This window comes from Carassius auratus, unplaced genomic scaffold, assembly GCF_003368295.1.
Source record: "Carassius auratus strain Wakin unplaced genomic scaffold, ASM336829v1 scaf_tig00026875, whole genome shotgun sequence".
Classification (NCBI taxonomy): Eukaryota; Metazoa; Chordata; class Actinopteri; order Cypriniformes; family Cyprinidae; genus Carassius; species Carassius auratus.
In genome coordinates this window covers 380,842-397,361 of record NW_020525552.1, presented here as the reverse complement: position 1 = coordinate 397,361, position 16,520 = coordinate 380,842, and the positions used below count along the sequence as shown (strand labels likewise).

The 16,520-nt window shown below is 39.5% G+C and overlaps 1 protein-coding gene across 1 annotated transcript in view; it reads left to right on the top strand.

The window, feature by feature from the left end:
• The first annotated feature begins 405 nt into the window (after positions 1 to 405).
• LOC113078852 (lysophosphatidylcholine acyltransferase 1-like) overlaps positions 406 to 16,520 on the top strand; it is a 42,535-nt gene continuing 26,420 nt past the window's right edge. The window contains exons 1-2 of the mRNA XM_026251159.1: positions 406 to 1,059; positions 14,836 to 14,975. Of these exons, the coding sequence (XP_026106944.1) occupies positions 949 to 1,059; positions 14,836 to 14,975 (251 nt within the window). The 5' untranslated portion in view covers positions 406 to 948. The remainder of the gene's footprint in view (positions 1,060 to 14,835; positions 14,976 to 16,520) is intronic.

Sequence of the window (16,520 nt, the reverse complement as noted above, 5' to 3'; positions counted from 1 at the left end):
AATAAAAGTGATTTTAAAAAGTAGCCTAGCAAAGTAAGCCATTGTAAAACGTCTCCGCACCAGTTTTAATACATATTTACACATAAAAAAATGATATAATCTTAACACAGCTGAACAGTTTTAACACGTAGGCTCCACTCGCCTGTTCAATGTTATGGTATGTGACGCTCTAGCGCCCCTAGGTGGGTGTTTTGAAACTGCTGGGTGTTTCTGAATCATGCAATCTAAATGATCAACCTTACCCAACCCCACCCCTAACCCTAACGTCACTATTACATCAACCAATCAAGTATCATGGTGTAAAAAACACCTTGATCTCGTAACTCCCATTACTTTCCTGCAGAGACCTATACTTGTGTCTGCTTCTCAGACCTATAGAAACAGAACAAGCAGCAGGAGCCAATTATAATGTCACACAAGAAAACTGTTTTAGAATCGAGGAAGTGTGTAGCATAAATAGACATGGCTTGGTGTTCTCTGTGGGTCCATATATTGCATGTCCAATGTTTACTCTGCTCTGTGTTTCTCATCGATGGTCAGGAGAGTACAATCACAGCCACTTGCTATTACAAGATAAGGAATCTTCCGAATTTAAAAATCAAACCAAACATAATTTCCCATGAGAGGATCCTTGAGGCTCTCAACCTTTGCCGCTCTTCGGAGCGGATGGAGCATCCGCGCATGCGCAGTCACGGCGGAGCATCATCTTGTGGCGTGAGCGGAGGAGGAGCGGCCCGCGCGTGCGCACCGCGGCAGGATTGATTCTGCCCCTCCATGACATCCAGCGGGACTGAGCGACTGCTGCTGCTGCGCTATCTTCAAATACATGCTCCGCCTAATCCCGCAGCCCTCCTCGAGCTCCGGGACCGCTAGATAATAACGCGCTCGAGGCTGACGTACGCAGACAGCGGCGCATCGGTGACGATAATTGATTGGGGTTCGTCGAGGATGAGGCTGATCGAGACGCGCGCGGATGGAGAGGAGAAGCGCGAGCTGCCGCCTCCGTTCAGAAACCCGTTCGTGCATGAGCTGCGGTTCACGGCGGCGCAGAAGCTGCAGGTAGGTGCGACGGGTGCCGGTGTGTGTGTGTGTTTGTGTGGATGAGCGCGCTGTAGCAGTGCTCTCCTCTCTGGCCTTCTGCTCTGGAAGCGGAGTTTCCTTCCTGTGCTACATGTTGCGCTCGGCAGAAGAGCCAATCAGGATCGAGGATCCGCCGTGTGGAGCTCTGCAGCACATGCGAGCCTCACAGCGGCCTTTGTCTGAACCAGCAGATGCGTCTCAAACATGTGCCACATCTATCTATCTATCTATCTATCTATCTATCTATCTATCTATCTATCTATCTATCTATCTATCTATCTATCGTTGGTTCTGTTTGTCTGATGGAGCAGTGGATGAAGGCAGATTTCAGCTGTTTGACAAATAATTCTGTAAACACTACTTCAGATACTTCTTTTTTTATTAATATTTAATGTTGTCTACTACATAGGCTATTCATATCCAGCAGAACAATTTGAGTGAAAGCTGACTGTGGGATGTTGAGTCTGAGATCCTGCAGATCTGAGATGATGCAGAGAGTGTCTTGAGCTTCGCTGGGAGGAAATAAATCTGACCCATTCACGTATTTATTGATTAGCGGCCACTTAATAATGCAGAGACTTAAATAGGATATGTTTTCTTAAAATTCCAGGTTTTCAGTGTGTTTTCAGACTCTTGGATGTAATATCTCCTAAAATAATCATAAAACTCCCTGAAGGGTGGTAAAACCGCTAGAGTTCAGACATGACACTAGCTGTAGTGATGCTCTTGTTTACAGCCATCAATAAAGAAAAGGCCAGTTATTGGTGTGTTATTGCATAAGTGTGTGCTGATGCTCATGGTGCTGTGCACATGTGAAGGTGTGTGACCAGTCTTCTTTTCAAGGACTGCCGAGCAGTTACCATGAACTGAAGTGACCTCTCCGGGATCCTTTAGCATCACAATGTTGAAGGCTTTGCTTCTGAAATCCTTTAAGTCTTCAGCTCTCTGATTAACAGACAGATCGTGAAGCCTCAGGTAATGAGCCGCTGAAGACCAGCGGTGTCCTCCTTCAGTGTGATGGACCGGCTGTCTGTTGCTCTGTTTTTCTGTCAGTAAGTTTTAACACCTGATGTTTTTAATGTGACACTGATATTAAAAGACCTTCTGTGTCAGGAGCTCTTTTATTCTCATCAAGACTTTATTCTGCTCTTACAGGGAGCAGTCCAGTTCTCATCTCTGGTTGCCTAGTCTTTTTTTTTTTTTTAAGGGCTGCATTAAAACTTTATTTGATATGATCTGTCACTGTGTATAACAGCCTCTCAGACACATGTATCTGAAGTCTTGACCCTGTCATTCATTCACAGACAGCTCCTGTGCGGTCACATCCTTCTAGATCCACAGAGTCACATGTTTTTAGACCATTATATGTTTGGAAAGCAGTATTTCTGCACTGGGTGATATGATTTATGATTCATGATACTCTGATGTGATTGTGTTAGTATATGCAGTCCCATCGTTTCTCAAAGGCTGTTAGCGTGAGTCATTAGTAGCACAAACACAGCAGTTTTGTCTAATTATGGGCTTTCCTTCTGCTTACTCAGCTTTGCATTAGATTATTATGTGAATGTAAATCAGCTCTTTGAGGATTTATTATGATATAATATTTAACTTAACTACAAATGGCATAAGTGCATTAGATTTTACTGCGGAAGCAAATGTGTTCTGTGTCCTAGTCTTTATGACATCTATCTATCATCAGTTTTAATGCTCATTTAGTTTTCCCGAGAGGTTCAGTCATCTGCTGTTGTCTTGTTTTAAAGGGCTAGATCATCCAAAAATAAAGTCAAACTCCAGAATATATAAAAAGTGCAATAAAGTAGTTGTAGGATAGCTTTGTGTGACTACAATGTAACTTATTTACAGACAATTATGAGTCAGTGGTAAAAGTGTCCAAGATAAAGAACATCTTTTTAAAATGCGGTTTAAAACACATGTAAAGTTCTTTAAGAAAGTACTCTTTGTGTTTGTCTGTGGCGAGTTCAAACGTATCTCACTGGATCTTGCACACTTTTTAGTGAACTAGTCCAAATCGGACTGAAGCATCTGAAACGGTTCGCTGCTGCCAGTCTCTCAGACTGAAATGAACCGATTGCTTGTGACGTCTCTCATTTGTTACTTTGGAAAATGATTTTGCTGAAGGAATAAATGTGAGTCAGTCTTTCTGGGTTCGAATGGCTTGATGGCAGATTTCCTTTAACAGTGCGTGTGGAGAGAAGCGTGAGCAGAAAGACACTTTCTTCACACTCAACACTAGGGCTGTGTAAAAAATGTGATTTTCATGTGCATCTTGTCAGTAAAGGTGCGTTCAGATCAGGGTTGCCAGATTTTCAAAACAAAACCTGCCCAATTACTTCTCACAACTAGCCCAATCGCATTTCGTTCCGGGCGATAAAATCAATTTTTTTGGCGGGGGCTGCCTTGGTAAAATTAGCCTTTTAGGGGCTAGACATCACGCTATTGGTATTGGGGTCGCTTCAACCCGCGGATGTGAAAAACAACCGCAGACTTGATAACACTGTTTCGTGTTAACTTCATAGAGCCGTAGTTGACAGAAAATCCACACAAAATCAATTTCAAAATCGGAGGCGGTTCATTTTAAAGCGATTTTGTGTAGCTTGTCGGTGGACTACGGCTCTGTGTAGTAAATGCCGCTCCACCTGAATCAGTGTTGCCAAGTCCAAGGTTGTTTTTCATGTCCGCGTGTTGAAGAGACCCCAATACCAATAACGTGATGTCTAGCCCATAAAATGCAAATTTTCCCAAGGGAACCCGGCAAAATTTTTTCTTTTAAACCCGGGATGCAATTTTTCATCGGGGAACCTCCTGTAAATGCGATTGGGCTAGTTTTGGAGTAGTTTTGAGAAGCAAGTGGGCAGGATTTGTTTTGAAAACCTGGCAACCCTGATCTGAATACACATGCTGGAGATGTACTTCTAATCACAGGAGCACCTTTACTAACGAGATGCGCATGAAAATCACACAGCCCTACTCGATACGTGTTCAGCTACTCAGATTATATTGTTGTAAGTGCTGAGGTACAGTAAGATCCCCAGCCAGTCTGAGCAGAGCTGTTTGACTCTTGCACGTCGCGGTGGGTTTGAGTCTAACGGTTGTGTTTTCAGCCGTGTGAGAATGAAGTTTCTGTCACGTAGTTCCACGCTGACTGTTTCCTGTGCTTGTGGCTGTGTTTTAATGATGATCTCTTAGCTTCCTCGTCGTGCCTCTAACGCTCAGTCCTTCAGTCAGTGAGATGATTCAGACTGTCTGCTTGTGGAACGTTTCTAGATGCAGCTCCGAGTGAAACTCTCGATGTTTTCTGCTTGTGAACCGAGGCTGTGGTCACAGAGACCCCAGATGAACTCCAGATGGCTCTGCTTGCGGCCGTCCCGTCGTTTCCAGCAGATTACTTTCCCCTCTTCACGGCAAGATCGAGCAGTGAATGGAAACGCTCAATAATCAGAAACTGTGAGATCTCCTTGATCCAAAGGACAGGAAGACTGCAGCTCAGAGTGACCAGGACACTTAAATCTGCTTTGCGTGACTTGAAGTTTTAAAAGGAGGAGGCATTTCTTCAAATGTGAGGAATAGGTTTGAGAGCTGCTGGGTCTTCTGCTCAACCTCTGATAATAGAATTAATTCAGTTCCCAAAAGACCAGCTGTTTATATGTTTATTGAGAAGTGCTTGAGTTCATTGAGCACATTACTCCCTGTCTGCGTTCAGTTTTTCCTCTTATCAAATACATTTAAACAAAATATTCTGTTATAACAGATGAAGTCCTGTTTAAGACAGTATTGGCTATGAATAGATGGCAAATAAGGCATTCTTCTCTGCTCCTCAAATACATAAAACATTAGCCTTCATAGAGCGAGTGTTTCTTGAGTAAACAAACTGCAGCAGTTGGTCAAAGAACCGGTTCTTTATTTACCCTGTACCTCTCCAAACAGCGTGCAGTACTTCTTTTGCTGACACTCCAGTCACAGTTTTCATTGAAGTATTTGTGAAACCCACAGACTAGGGTGAAACAATTACTTCACATCATCAACAGTGTTGAAAAAAAAACTAATAAACTATTCACTATGGAGATACAAGGTTTCTCTCTGAAAATGCCAGATTTTTCTGGTTATGAAATGAAGGCATAAAATATTAATTTCATTTATCTTTTAATTATTGAAAATTAAAAAAAGGCCATCAAAAGGGATTCACGGTTAAAATTTAAGCAAGGAAATGCTGTGTGATTAGGCCCTATTCCTTAAAAAAAAAAAGTCAAGTCACCTTTATTTATATAGCGCTTTAAACAAAATACATTGCGTCAAAGCAACTGAACAACATTCACTTGGAAAACAGTGTGTCAATAATGCAAAATGATAGTTAAAGGCAGTTCATCATTGAATTCAGTGATGTCATCTCTGTTCAGTTTAAATAGTGTCTGTGCATTTATTTGCAATCAAGTCAATGATATCACTGTAGATGAAGTGACCCCAACTAAGCAAGCCAGAGGCGACAGCGGCAAGGAACCGAAACTCCATCGGTGACAGAATGGAGAAAAAAACCTTGGGAGAAACCAGGCTCAGTTGGGGGGGCCAGTTCTCCTCTGACCAGACGAAACCAGTAGTTCAATTCCAGACTGCAGCAAAGTCAGATTGTGCAGAAGAATCATCTGTTTCCTGTGGTCTTGTCCTGGTGGTCCTCTGAGACAAGGTCTTTACAGGGGATCTGTATCTGGGGCTCTAGTTGTCCTGGTCTCCGCTGTCTTTCAGGGATGTAGAGGTCCTTTCTAGGTGCTGATCCACCATCTGGTCTGGATACAGACTGGATCCGGGCGACTGCAGTGACCCTCTGATCTGGACACAGACTGGATCTGGTGGCCACGGTGACCTCGGAACAAGAGAGAAACAGACTAATATTAGCGTAGATGCCATTCTTCTAATGATGTAGAAGGTACATAGGGTGTTATGGGAAGTGTTTCCGGTTCCGGTTTACCTAATTAATGCAGAAAAAGTAGTTGTAGTAGTACTATGTAAAGTCTACTGAATAATAGTTATATATTTCTGGCACAATGTCTTCAAGTTAAACAGAACTTTTATTTTGATGGGTTGCTGTGAATAACCGTACACTTTTGTGTGTTTATGATATGACACTAGTTTTACTCAGATGGAACGGTCAGATGCTCATGAAGTGACTCAGAGCAGTTCTGGAGATGTTTCTCATTTGTGTATATTGTATAGGGGTGTAACGATACGCCAATGGCACGGTTCGGTTCGGTGTACGATTTTGGAGCCACGGTTCGGTACGGTTCGGTTCGGTTTGCTGTGGTTGCAGGGTGCATGTCATTTTACCAGCAATGCTAAGGAACAATATTCACTTCATTCAACTTCATTATAACAACAAAAATAACTTGTCTTTTTCTTTATTAACTCTGGCTTCACATTTTTGTGCAGTCAGCATACCAGAGTAAAAAAAATAATAATAAATACTTCCAATGTAGACTAGTCAGAATAAAACATTTATCTCTTTAGTGCAGTCAGCTTATCTGAGTAAACTAAAATTAAATATATTATAAGTAAAATATATATAAGTATCTTTCACCATTTGATATGGAGACATTTAATATGACAAACATTATAGGGTGCAGGAGTGCCTTGCTCCACTGGAAATAACTTTCCAAACAGTTCAGCCTTTTTTTGCTGGAGGATCATCACTGCTGGATGCCACATCTAACTGCTTCTCTGTGACCAATTTTCACGTCATAGTTCAGATGCGGGCCGGGCCTAACCACTTTTTTATACTTCTCCTTACTTTTATATTTTAGACATCCATTAATAAGTGATGAAACAAAATTGCCGCGCTGGTGGAAACAACGTGAGACCGCGCTACTGCGCCTGTGAAGAGCGACTCGACGGTGTCCCGCAGCAGCGCAGCTAAACAGTTCTGCCTTACACGCAATAGGCTTAAGCTTGCCGCAAAGAGCTGGCAAAAGTAATTACCATAAATGTGACTGGTAAATAGTAGTGAGATATTTGAATTATTTACTAATAAACTAGCGTTTTTTGAGTCTGTGTCGCAAGGATGAAGTTGCCTGTCTCGCGATTTTCTCATTAGATGCGCCGACAAGATCTTCACAGATTATGATTATAATGAGAGTTTTTGTTTAAGATTTGTTTTATTTCGTTTAGTAGTCATTTACAGCTTTCTATAGATATATTTATTATGTCTGTGAGGCATGTTTTCACTGAGTGTCGGTCCATTTTTGTATGAGTTATGAATGATATCCGTCATTCTCAACAACGGAAAACGGCTGCATATCTTGTGCCATGAAAACACCTATTGCCTATGTAATTGTTTGAGCAAAGTCAGAGTTAGCTTGTAGCAGTGGGAAAAGTTTCCTGTTTTTGAGGCTTCTTACGTGTGCCGCTAATATTAATGTTGGGGAGATGTCTCCGGAGATGCGCTTGCATATTAGACGTGTTTCCTGTCGTACAAGCTACGTTTTGAGAAACAGTTACGACAGATTGTGTGTGCTTTGTCTACGACACAAATTCTATTCCTGTACTCCACTGGAAAACCAAAATGTTACCACACAAGAGACTTAAATGTGTCCGTGGGATCTGCAATCTCATGGCGGAGCAGCCTGCGTATGCAGTAGTAACCGAGTGTGACGCTCACTCCCAAGTCACGTGACATGACATGCACTTGGAAAACAGTAACTTTGGAATATAATATTTAGAACAGCATTTAAAAAGCTCTTTAGTCGTTACCAATACAATTTAATCAAATGTATAGAAATAAAATTGATTAAATTAATAGATTAGTTAGTAAAAGATAAGTGACATTAACCTCAACAATGGGCAGCAGGAGGCCTGAGAGTACCGCGGTACGCCACGAGAGTTCCGCGATTCGTATCGTGGGTGGTGTATCGCGATCTTTCGGTTCGGTTTGTGATATCGTTACACCCCTAATATTGTAGTATGGTACCAGTCAGAAGTTTACATATTTTCCCATTTGTATGTATCTATTTGTATGTCCAAACATTTAACTGTTCCTGTATATAGAATACAGTATATACATCAGTGTTTCCCACAGCCTTACAATCTATTTGTGGCGGCACTCCCCACCCCATATATATATAACTTTGACTTCGTTGAATAAAGATGAGCACTGCACAAATCAAAAAATTCAGAAAATGATGGATGTCATTTTTATTTAATCTTGCCTGTAATGGCTGAGCAGTGTTTTATCTGATTATTTTTGATCACAGAGCTCATTTGATTACAGCCGTTACCAGAGAAACCTCTCCCTTGCGCTCTACAAGTGCCTCCTGCTGGCAGAGAATGAGATGGCTATATGCTGACACAAATATAGTGCAAGGCATTTTATAATAATTGTGTTTTTGTTTCGAAACTGGAACAGAGAACTGGATCTTTTGCAATGATCACTCAAATGGTGGTGATCAAACACTTATAATGATGTGACAGAGAAATGTAATGGAGGCAGGGCATTTACATTTATTCATTTAGCAGACGCTTTTATCCAAAGTGATTTACAGATGAAGACGGGAAGCAATCAAAAACAACAAAAAGAGCAATGATATATAAGTGCTATAACAAGTCTCAGTTAGGTTAACACAGTACACGTAGCATGGGATTTTAAATAATATAATAAATAAAAAGAAAACAGATAGAATAAAACAAAGAATAGAGCAAGCTAGTGTTAGAGATCTTTAAACACACAATTGCATAATAAATAAGAAAATAGAATACAAAAAGATTAGAAAGGTAGTTAGATTTTTAAAGAATAGAATTAGAATAGTGAGTGCTATAGTGAGAGGGTCAAATAAAGATGGAAGAGATGTGTTTTAAGCCGATTCTTGAAGATGGCTAAGGACTCAGCTGCTCGGATTGAGTTGAGCAGGTCATTCCACCAGAAGGGAACGTTTAATTTAAAAGTCCGTAAAAGTGACTTTGTGCTTCTTTGGGATGGCACAATCAAGCAATGTTCACTTGCAGAACGCAAGCTTCTAGAGGGCACATAAGTCTGAAGTAACAAACTTAGGTAAATGGGTGCAGAGCCAGTGGTAGTTTTGTAGGAAAACATCAATGAATTAATTGTAAAGGTTTGATAGAATTGGCTGAAAGACCTGCTAAGAGGGCATTGCAATAGTCCAGCCTGGACAGAACAAGAGCTTGAACAAGGAGTTGTGCAGCATGTTCCCAAAGAAAGGGCTTGATCTTCTTGATGTTGAATAAAGCAAATCTGCAGGATCGGACAGTTTTATCAATGTGGTCTGAGAAAGTCAGCTGATCATCAATCATAACTCCAAGGCTTCAAGCTGTTTTTGAAGGAGTTATGGTTGATGTGCCCAACTTGATGGTGAAATTGTGATGAAACGATGGGTTTGCTGGAACCACAAGCAGTTCTGTCTTGGCAAGGTTGAGTTGAAGGTGATGGTCCATCATCCAGGAAGAAATGAACCAAGAACTGAGCCCTGAGGCACCCCAGTAGTTAGATGTTGTGACTTGGAGACCTCACCTCTTATTGATTATTGTTGACTCTCATGACCTGCTAAACCACACCAGAACAGAACTGCAGTCAGTATGACCATAGTCATAATCACGATTATTTTCGTCAGTATTGTAATCACGATTATTTAACACTATTATGAGGGGGCCATTTGACCAAAACATTATGAACCATTTATTTAGGTTTATATAGGTTGTATGACATCTACATTGTAGAGACCAGCGGAATTTCAAACAAACAAACAAACAAAAAAGTCCTCAAAATTATTGAAAATAATTAAATTGTCAGTAATAAAAAAAGCAAAGGATAAATAGAATAAAATAAAAAGATACAAACAATTTTTTTTTATTGCAAGTCTCAAGCAGTATGATATTCATTTATTCACTATACTATGTATTATTAATGTCTCATTAAAATGTTTACAAAATCAGTTACAAAATAATTATAACTTACCTATAAGGCCCTTAATGGTTTAACTTCTGTGTAACTAACTAGTCTTCTACCACGTTACAACCCATCACAAAACGCTGGACTTTTGGTAGTTCCTAGGATAGCAAAGTCCACTAAAGGAGGTAGAGCTTTCTCACATTTGGCTCCCAAACTCTGGAATAGCCTTCCTGATAATGTTCAGGGTTCAGACACACTCTCTCTGTTTAAATCTAGATTAAAAACACTTATTTTTGGCCAAACATTCACATAATGCATCTCGTAATTTCGGGAGTTATGTGTGGCATATTATAGCACATTGTATCGCAGTGTTCCAAATAATAAATAGCAGATTGGAGATTAAAATAATATCTGATTTATCTCAATTTAAATGTATAATAAAACCTGAGATAAAAAATTTAAATGTAAAATAAATGTGTGTTAAAACTAAGCCCACGATACTTTGTGCCCCGCTCTCCCCGATATTATGTCTTCTCACTTCTCGACTTTCATCTGTGTGTGAAGACAGTAGTGCAAATTCGTGAATGAATGTCCTGAAGTGAAATAAAATTAAATGGAATAAAGTTGAATTACATTGCATAGCTCTGTCACATTATTATAAGTTTTTGATAACCACATTTGAGTGATCATTGCAAAAAACTCCCTAATATCGGCATCAGCCCCAAAAAATCGGTCGCGCACTAATATATATATATATATATATATATATATATATATGTATGTATGTAATATTTGTATTATATGTTATATTTATTTATTTATATTTATTTATTTATTGATGGACATTTATACAGTAACACTAGACTGTTCTATCTTGTATTGTATTCCCTTTGTCCTGAATTACAGAAAATGTGTTAACTGAGTGTTCTGATACACAGGCTGATGGAGAAACAGAAAATATCATTGGTTTCTGATCAGTGTTATCAATATAACTCAGATTTTTCTTCTTTTGAGGAAATTAATAGAAATCATGGATTTACTCTATTTTAGTTTTGGTTTTGGAGCACACAAAATTGCTTTGAACACAGCATAACTTATGTACTTATTGGAACATAAAAAATATTTATCCACAAAATCATCCGAGAACTCATTTGAATGACTGTTAGATTAGTTAATAATTAGTTAATTCTGTTAATAATTAGTTAATAATTAGTTAATTCCAGGCTTACGGTGCAGTTGAAAATGTCCTGAGCACAGACAGATGTTGATGGGTGCAGGTTTTGACTCTTCTAGTGAGAGGAAGTCTGCTTCTGTCCATGCGTGACGGTTTGACACCCTCTGATGGATGAGCGTCCACTGGTGAGGCGAGCACGAGGAATCGCTCACAGCAGTGCATAATGATGTGGAGGAAATGAGTCATGATTATTTCAGATGATGCACAATGAGTCTTCACTTCAGGTCTGCAGTCATTCAAGGAGATGCTGGTTTCTTGAGGACAACGTTAAAAAGACAGCGGTCTTTCTGAATGACTGGTGTGTGTCTTCAAAGAGACTGATCACCCAAAAAGAGACTTGTTCATTTTGAACGAATCTTCAGTGTGACTTGGGAAGAATGAGTCGTCTCAGGGAATGATTCGTTCAGTCGTGCATGCAAAATTATGCTGTATATATACGCAAAAAAATAAAGCTTTGCAAACTAAAATTAAAGTATTGAGGAGAATATTTTTGCTTTTTGCAAACAAAAATAAATAATTGCAAAACATAAATGAAACCGCGCAAAAGCAATGATGTTTGAAAAACTTTTTTTTTTCTCCCAATTCTTTATTTTATTTTGCAATTATTTATTTTTGTATGCAAAAAGAAAAATTATTTTCCTCAATACTTAAATTTTTGTTTGCAAAACTTTTTCTTTTGCAAAACTTTTTTTTTTTTTTTTTTTTTTTTGCGTATATATGTACGGCATTATTTTGACTCCATACTTTATTACCTTTGTTACAACATTCAGTGTATGGAAAATAACCATCATGACAGAAATTCACACATTTATTAACTGTAAGAAGTAAAAAGATACTATTTTGGACCAGAAACGCAGTAACTGTAAGGGCCCGTTCACACCGAGAACGATAGCTATAAAGATAACGATATTAGCGTCCACACCAGCGAATGATTTTGTCTGTTTACACTCAGCACACACGTGTCTGTCTCTTTAAACTCTCGAGCTCGTTACAGCAGGATTGATTCTGATTGGCTGTCAATGTTTTTATCGTTCATCAGGAAAAAAAAAAAAAGACTATGCACCCAGTTTGTAAGAAAGCTTGTAACTCCTTTTATACGGTCTATGGTCAAAGTTTATGGGTCTGTCACTTGATGAAGGAACAACTCAAACCAACTCAAACAAAAACATAAATAAACACTGAACGATTGTCTTTTATTAACTAACATTAACACGGATTAATCAATGTGTTGTTCCATGTTCGTTTGTGTACCGTGTGCAAGGTTTATGCACATAGTCCAAGTCTTCTCCGTTTTTAGTGCATCTCTGTGAGTATTGCAGCGCCAAATACTGGACTGGCATGAATACTACATCGTTTAGTCTCAGTTATGTGGTTTTGTGTGGACACAGATATTTCTTGAGACAAGGGGAAAAATTGACTGATAGGGAAAGCTCTGGCTTCGTGTGAATGTAGCCCAAATTGTATTAACACCTTAACTGTCACCCCTTCCCATATACGGGACGCCTATGTTTACTTGACTAAATCTTGACAAACTATATATCGTTTGAAAGGTCTAAGACTCCTAAATAGATATTTTACCAATCTTTTTTGTTAAAAATTATGTAGGAAATGTAATAGATTAATTTATGGCAAGAGTGCACCCCAAAATCGACATCATAACAGGAGTTCTGGCCTTTGTCAAAAAAAAAAAGTCTTCTTTGCTGCCTTTTTCTCTGTCACATTTTAGAAATCATCAGAAATGATATATCACTTGAAAACATTTTCAAGTGATATACAGTTAAGGGGTTAAGGGGTTAATCACGTAAAATGATCACAGAAATCATAGAGCTGTAAAATGAAGCCAAATTTAACTAAATTTAGGGATTTTAATCGGCTTGCCATAACAGATTTTCACTCTGACTGGTAAAACACCTTCAAACTCCCATTGGTCGGTGACGATGATGTAATGGGAAGGTGTGGCTCTGTGACTCCGCCTCTTTGACATGAAATCTTCTCCTCTTCGCTTCTTTTATCTTGTCTGTTGAGGACAGACACATACAACTGAGAACACACTGAGCTGTTAAGTAACACCGACATGTCAGCACTTCTTCTTTATGCAGTTTCTTTCCATTCCAGATTATTGAGCATTTTAAAGTTCCAGTGCTGCATGGATGTAGAAGTTATATTGTGTTGTATTGCACCATTGAGATCGAGCGGTGCTGCTCCATTCACACAGGACTCTTGTGCTCTTCAGAGTGATGTGAGTGAGTGAACGGCTGGTTTGAGTGATATTTCCACTGTGAAGCTGTATTTTTAGCGCGCTCGTCCCACGCCTCTGCTCGCTGATACGGGATTTGGCAGCCTGTTGGTCTGTGATCAACTCAATTAAAGCAGCTCAGTGGAAAGCATGAAGGCATCCTGATCGTCCTCCAGTGCTGTTAATTGGTCACTCTGAAAGCTATCAGTGTGCAGATGCAGTGGAGTGCTGATAAGAGCAAGGCAAATATTGACTGCTGATATCCCGTATCTGCAGCACTGATAAGAGCCGCTTGTGTCTGATAATCACGGGTTCAGGGCTCCACGAAGCTTGTGTTTGTTTGTGTTGTAATCTGCTGAATGTGTCCTGTGTCACACTTCATCCTTGAGACGTTTCAATCTGTGTTGTGGTGTCTAACCTGCTTCCAGACAGCCTTCAATAAACTAATATAACATGATCCAGTCTGCTAAATGCCTTGTCAATACAAAACATATGAGTAACTTCTGCAGATCAGATGATTCAGGGTTGAATGGCTGATGGTTGTCTTTGCACTCTAGTCTAGAGAATATCTTTTTAACATTTGAAAAAGTCATAAAATGCAAACAGCAATCTGTTTCAATTATATTATTCAAATAAAGAAATTAAATTGGTGTTATATGACTGACAGACCGATGAAGTTGTCATGCAAAAGTACAAAAAGAGCAACACTGTTGATCCCAACAACATTTAATAGATTCACATTTAATAAATGACTGCATATTTTGAGAGCAATGTTTTGTTGACATGCTTATGCATTGTTTGTTTAGTTTTTTTGTTTAGTTTTTTTGGGAAATGCATGATCCAAGTCATTTGAAAACAATCACCAGTTAGATGTTCCTTAACATCTAATGAATTCTTAAATATTCTCAGGACCAACAGTGGTTCTTTTTTTTTTTTTTTTAATGCATGATTTGAATTTCTTGGATGTGGAAGCTTTGTTTAACATTTGAAGAAATCATCTAAAGTGTCTGAAACCATTCACATCACATTTTTATTTCATTTTTAAATATTTTATACTGTTTTTTTAAATTATTTCCCTAAAATCCACCTTGGATGTCAGTGAAGTGGTTTAATCAGTCGTCATTTATGTTTGAGTGATGATTTTCCACCCTCACTATGAAGCGGAGGCCAGAGACACGCTTGTGAACACTGGTCTGCTGGAGAATAACCTCAAGACTCCTGTCGTGTTTCTCAAGGTGCTGCTGAAAGGAAGTGTTGAGCTCTGAAGGTTTTGATAGTATAATGATGTTTGGCCCTAGGCAGCTTTGAACAGGAAGCACGTCTCTCTGATCTGTAGAAATGCTTCATTTAACATGTTTTTGTGTGGTGTTTTCTCTGCAGATCGGTTTGATGACGGTGACGCTCTTCCCCATCCGGCTCTTCATAGCGGCGTTCATGATGCTGCTGGCCTGGCCGTTTGCCTTCATCGCTTCGGTGGGCCGCTCCGAGACGGCGGTGGAGCCGCAGTGCTTCTGGAGAAAGTAAAGAGCTGAGAATAACAGCCGTTCTTTCATTCTGTCAGATTCACAATGCTGATTTGTGTATTTCCTTCGCTCTTCTCGCTCTAGAGTTTCTAGTTTGTCTGTGGTGGGATGGATTTGACTTCATATCCTCTATTTGGTAAATCAGGAAGTTGCAGTCGCAGCCAAACAGCTTCTGTTTCTGACACTCAATGCACACTTCCAACGAGTCAGCGTCAGCAGACACGTTCATGTTCTCACGTCTGTATTTTAACGTGTTAAAGGGACACACGTATGTAGGGGTGCTCCGATCATGATCGGCCGATCGTTATGCGCATCTCGTCAGTAAAGCCGGTTCTCTAATCAGCGGTTAATTCCATCAGGTGCGTGATTTCACATAGAGCAGCTGTTACTACACAGAGCCGTTGTTAACTGAGAAGATGCGCCAATAAACGCTGAAAATGAAGTGGATTTGCGCATCTTCTCTATTAACAATGGCTCTGTGTAGTAACAGCTGCTCTATATGAAATCACGCACCTGATGGAATTAACCGCTGATTAGAGAACCGTCTTTACTGACGAGATGCGCATAACGATCGGCCGATCGTGATCGGAGCACCCCTACACGTATGCTTAAATATTAGGATTACACTATGGATCAAAAGCAAAATCAAAATCTCAAATTAATGGAGTTGAATCGATCCGCCAGGATGTTTTACAGACATTCAGATAATCATAGAAGTGCTGGGATAAAAGATTAGAGTTCAGATATAAACTATGATGTGTACAGTAGTGATCAACTTTTGAAAGTAATTTAGTTCAAATAAAGATTTATCATCACATCGTTGCTACAGAAGGTGGTGAACAGAGGCTGTTAAAATGTGTTAGTCTTTGGGTTTTTTCAAGAGATTGTTGGGAACTCAGAAACGAAGACCAGGAGACTCTTGGGTAATCTTCAGCAGGATTCTTTATTGAGAACGCTCTGCGTGGCGCTGTAGTCATCAAAAGTCTAACTTGTCCTTAAGACATTGTAGTTTTTATACATTCAAGTGGGAGGGATCCATACAGTAGAGGTGGAGACAATTTAAACAAAGCATGCAAATGCAATACAGGGATCAGCCTGAGACTGGCCATTTTCCCATCTTTGATCTTGTCAGCATAACAGTGTCATTTAAATACAGAGGTGCCTGATAGTATCACCCATACCTTCACAGCTGTGCCTTGAGTGTAGCAGGCACCTTTATCTTGGGACCTTATCCTATCGTCAGGAAGTGCATGAAGACAAAAGGTTAATGTCTCAGACACTTGATTTTCCTGATTTGAGCTTCTTGGATGTCAGCTTTATTACCCCATAAAGTCTACTATTATATTGGAACCTAAATTTAACATTTTAGAATTTTGTAATCCCAAAGAATTGATAAAATTCAACAATAAACAGCCCTATTTGCTGCTCAATAAACATTTCTGATTATTGTGCGTCTATGTGTATGGAGTGAAGTGTGGTGCTGTATTCATTTACATGCAATTAGCTCAATTAGCTCACAATAAGAGAAACCCATTTGTTACG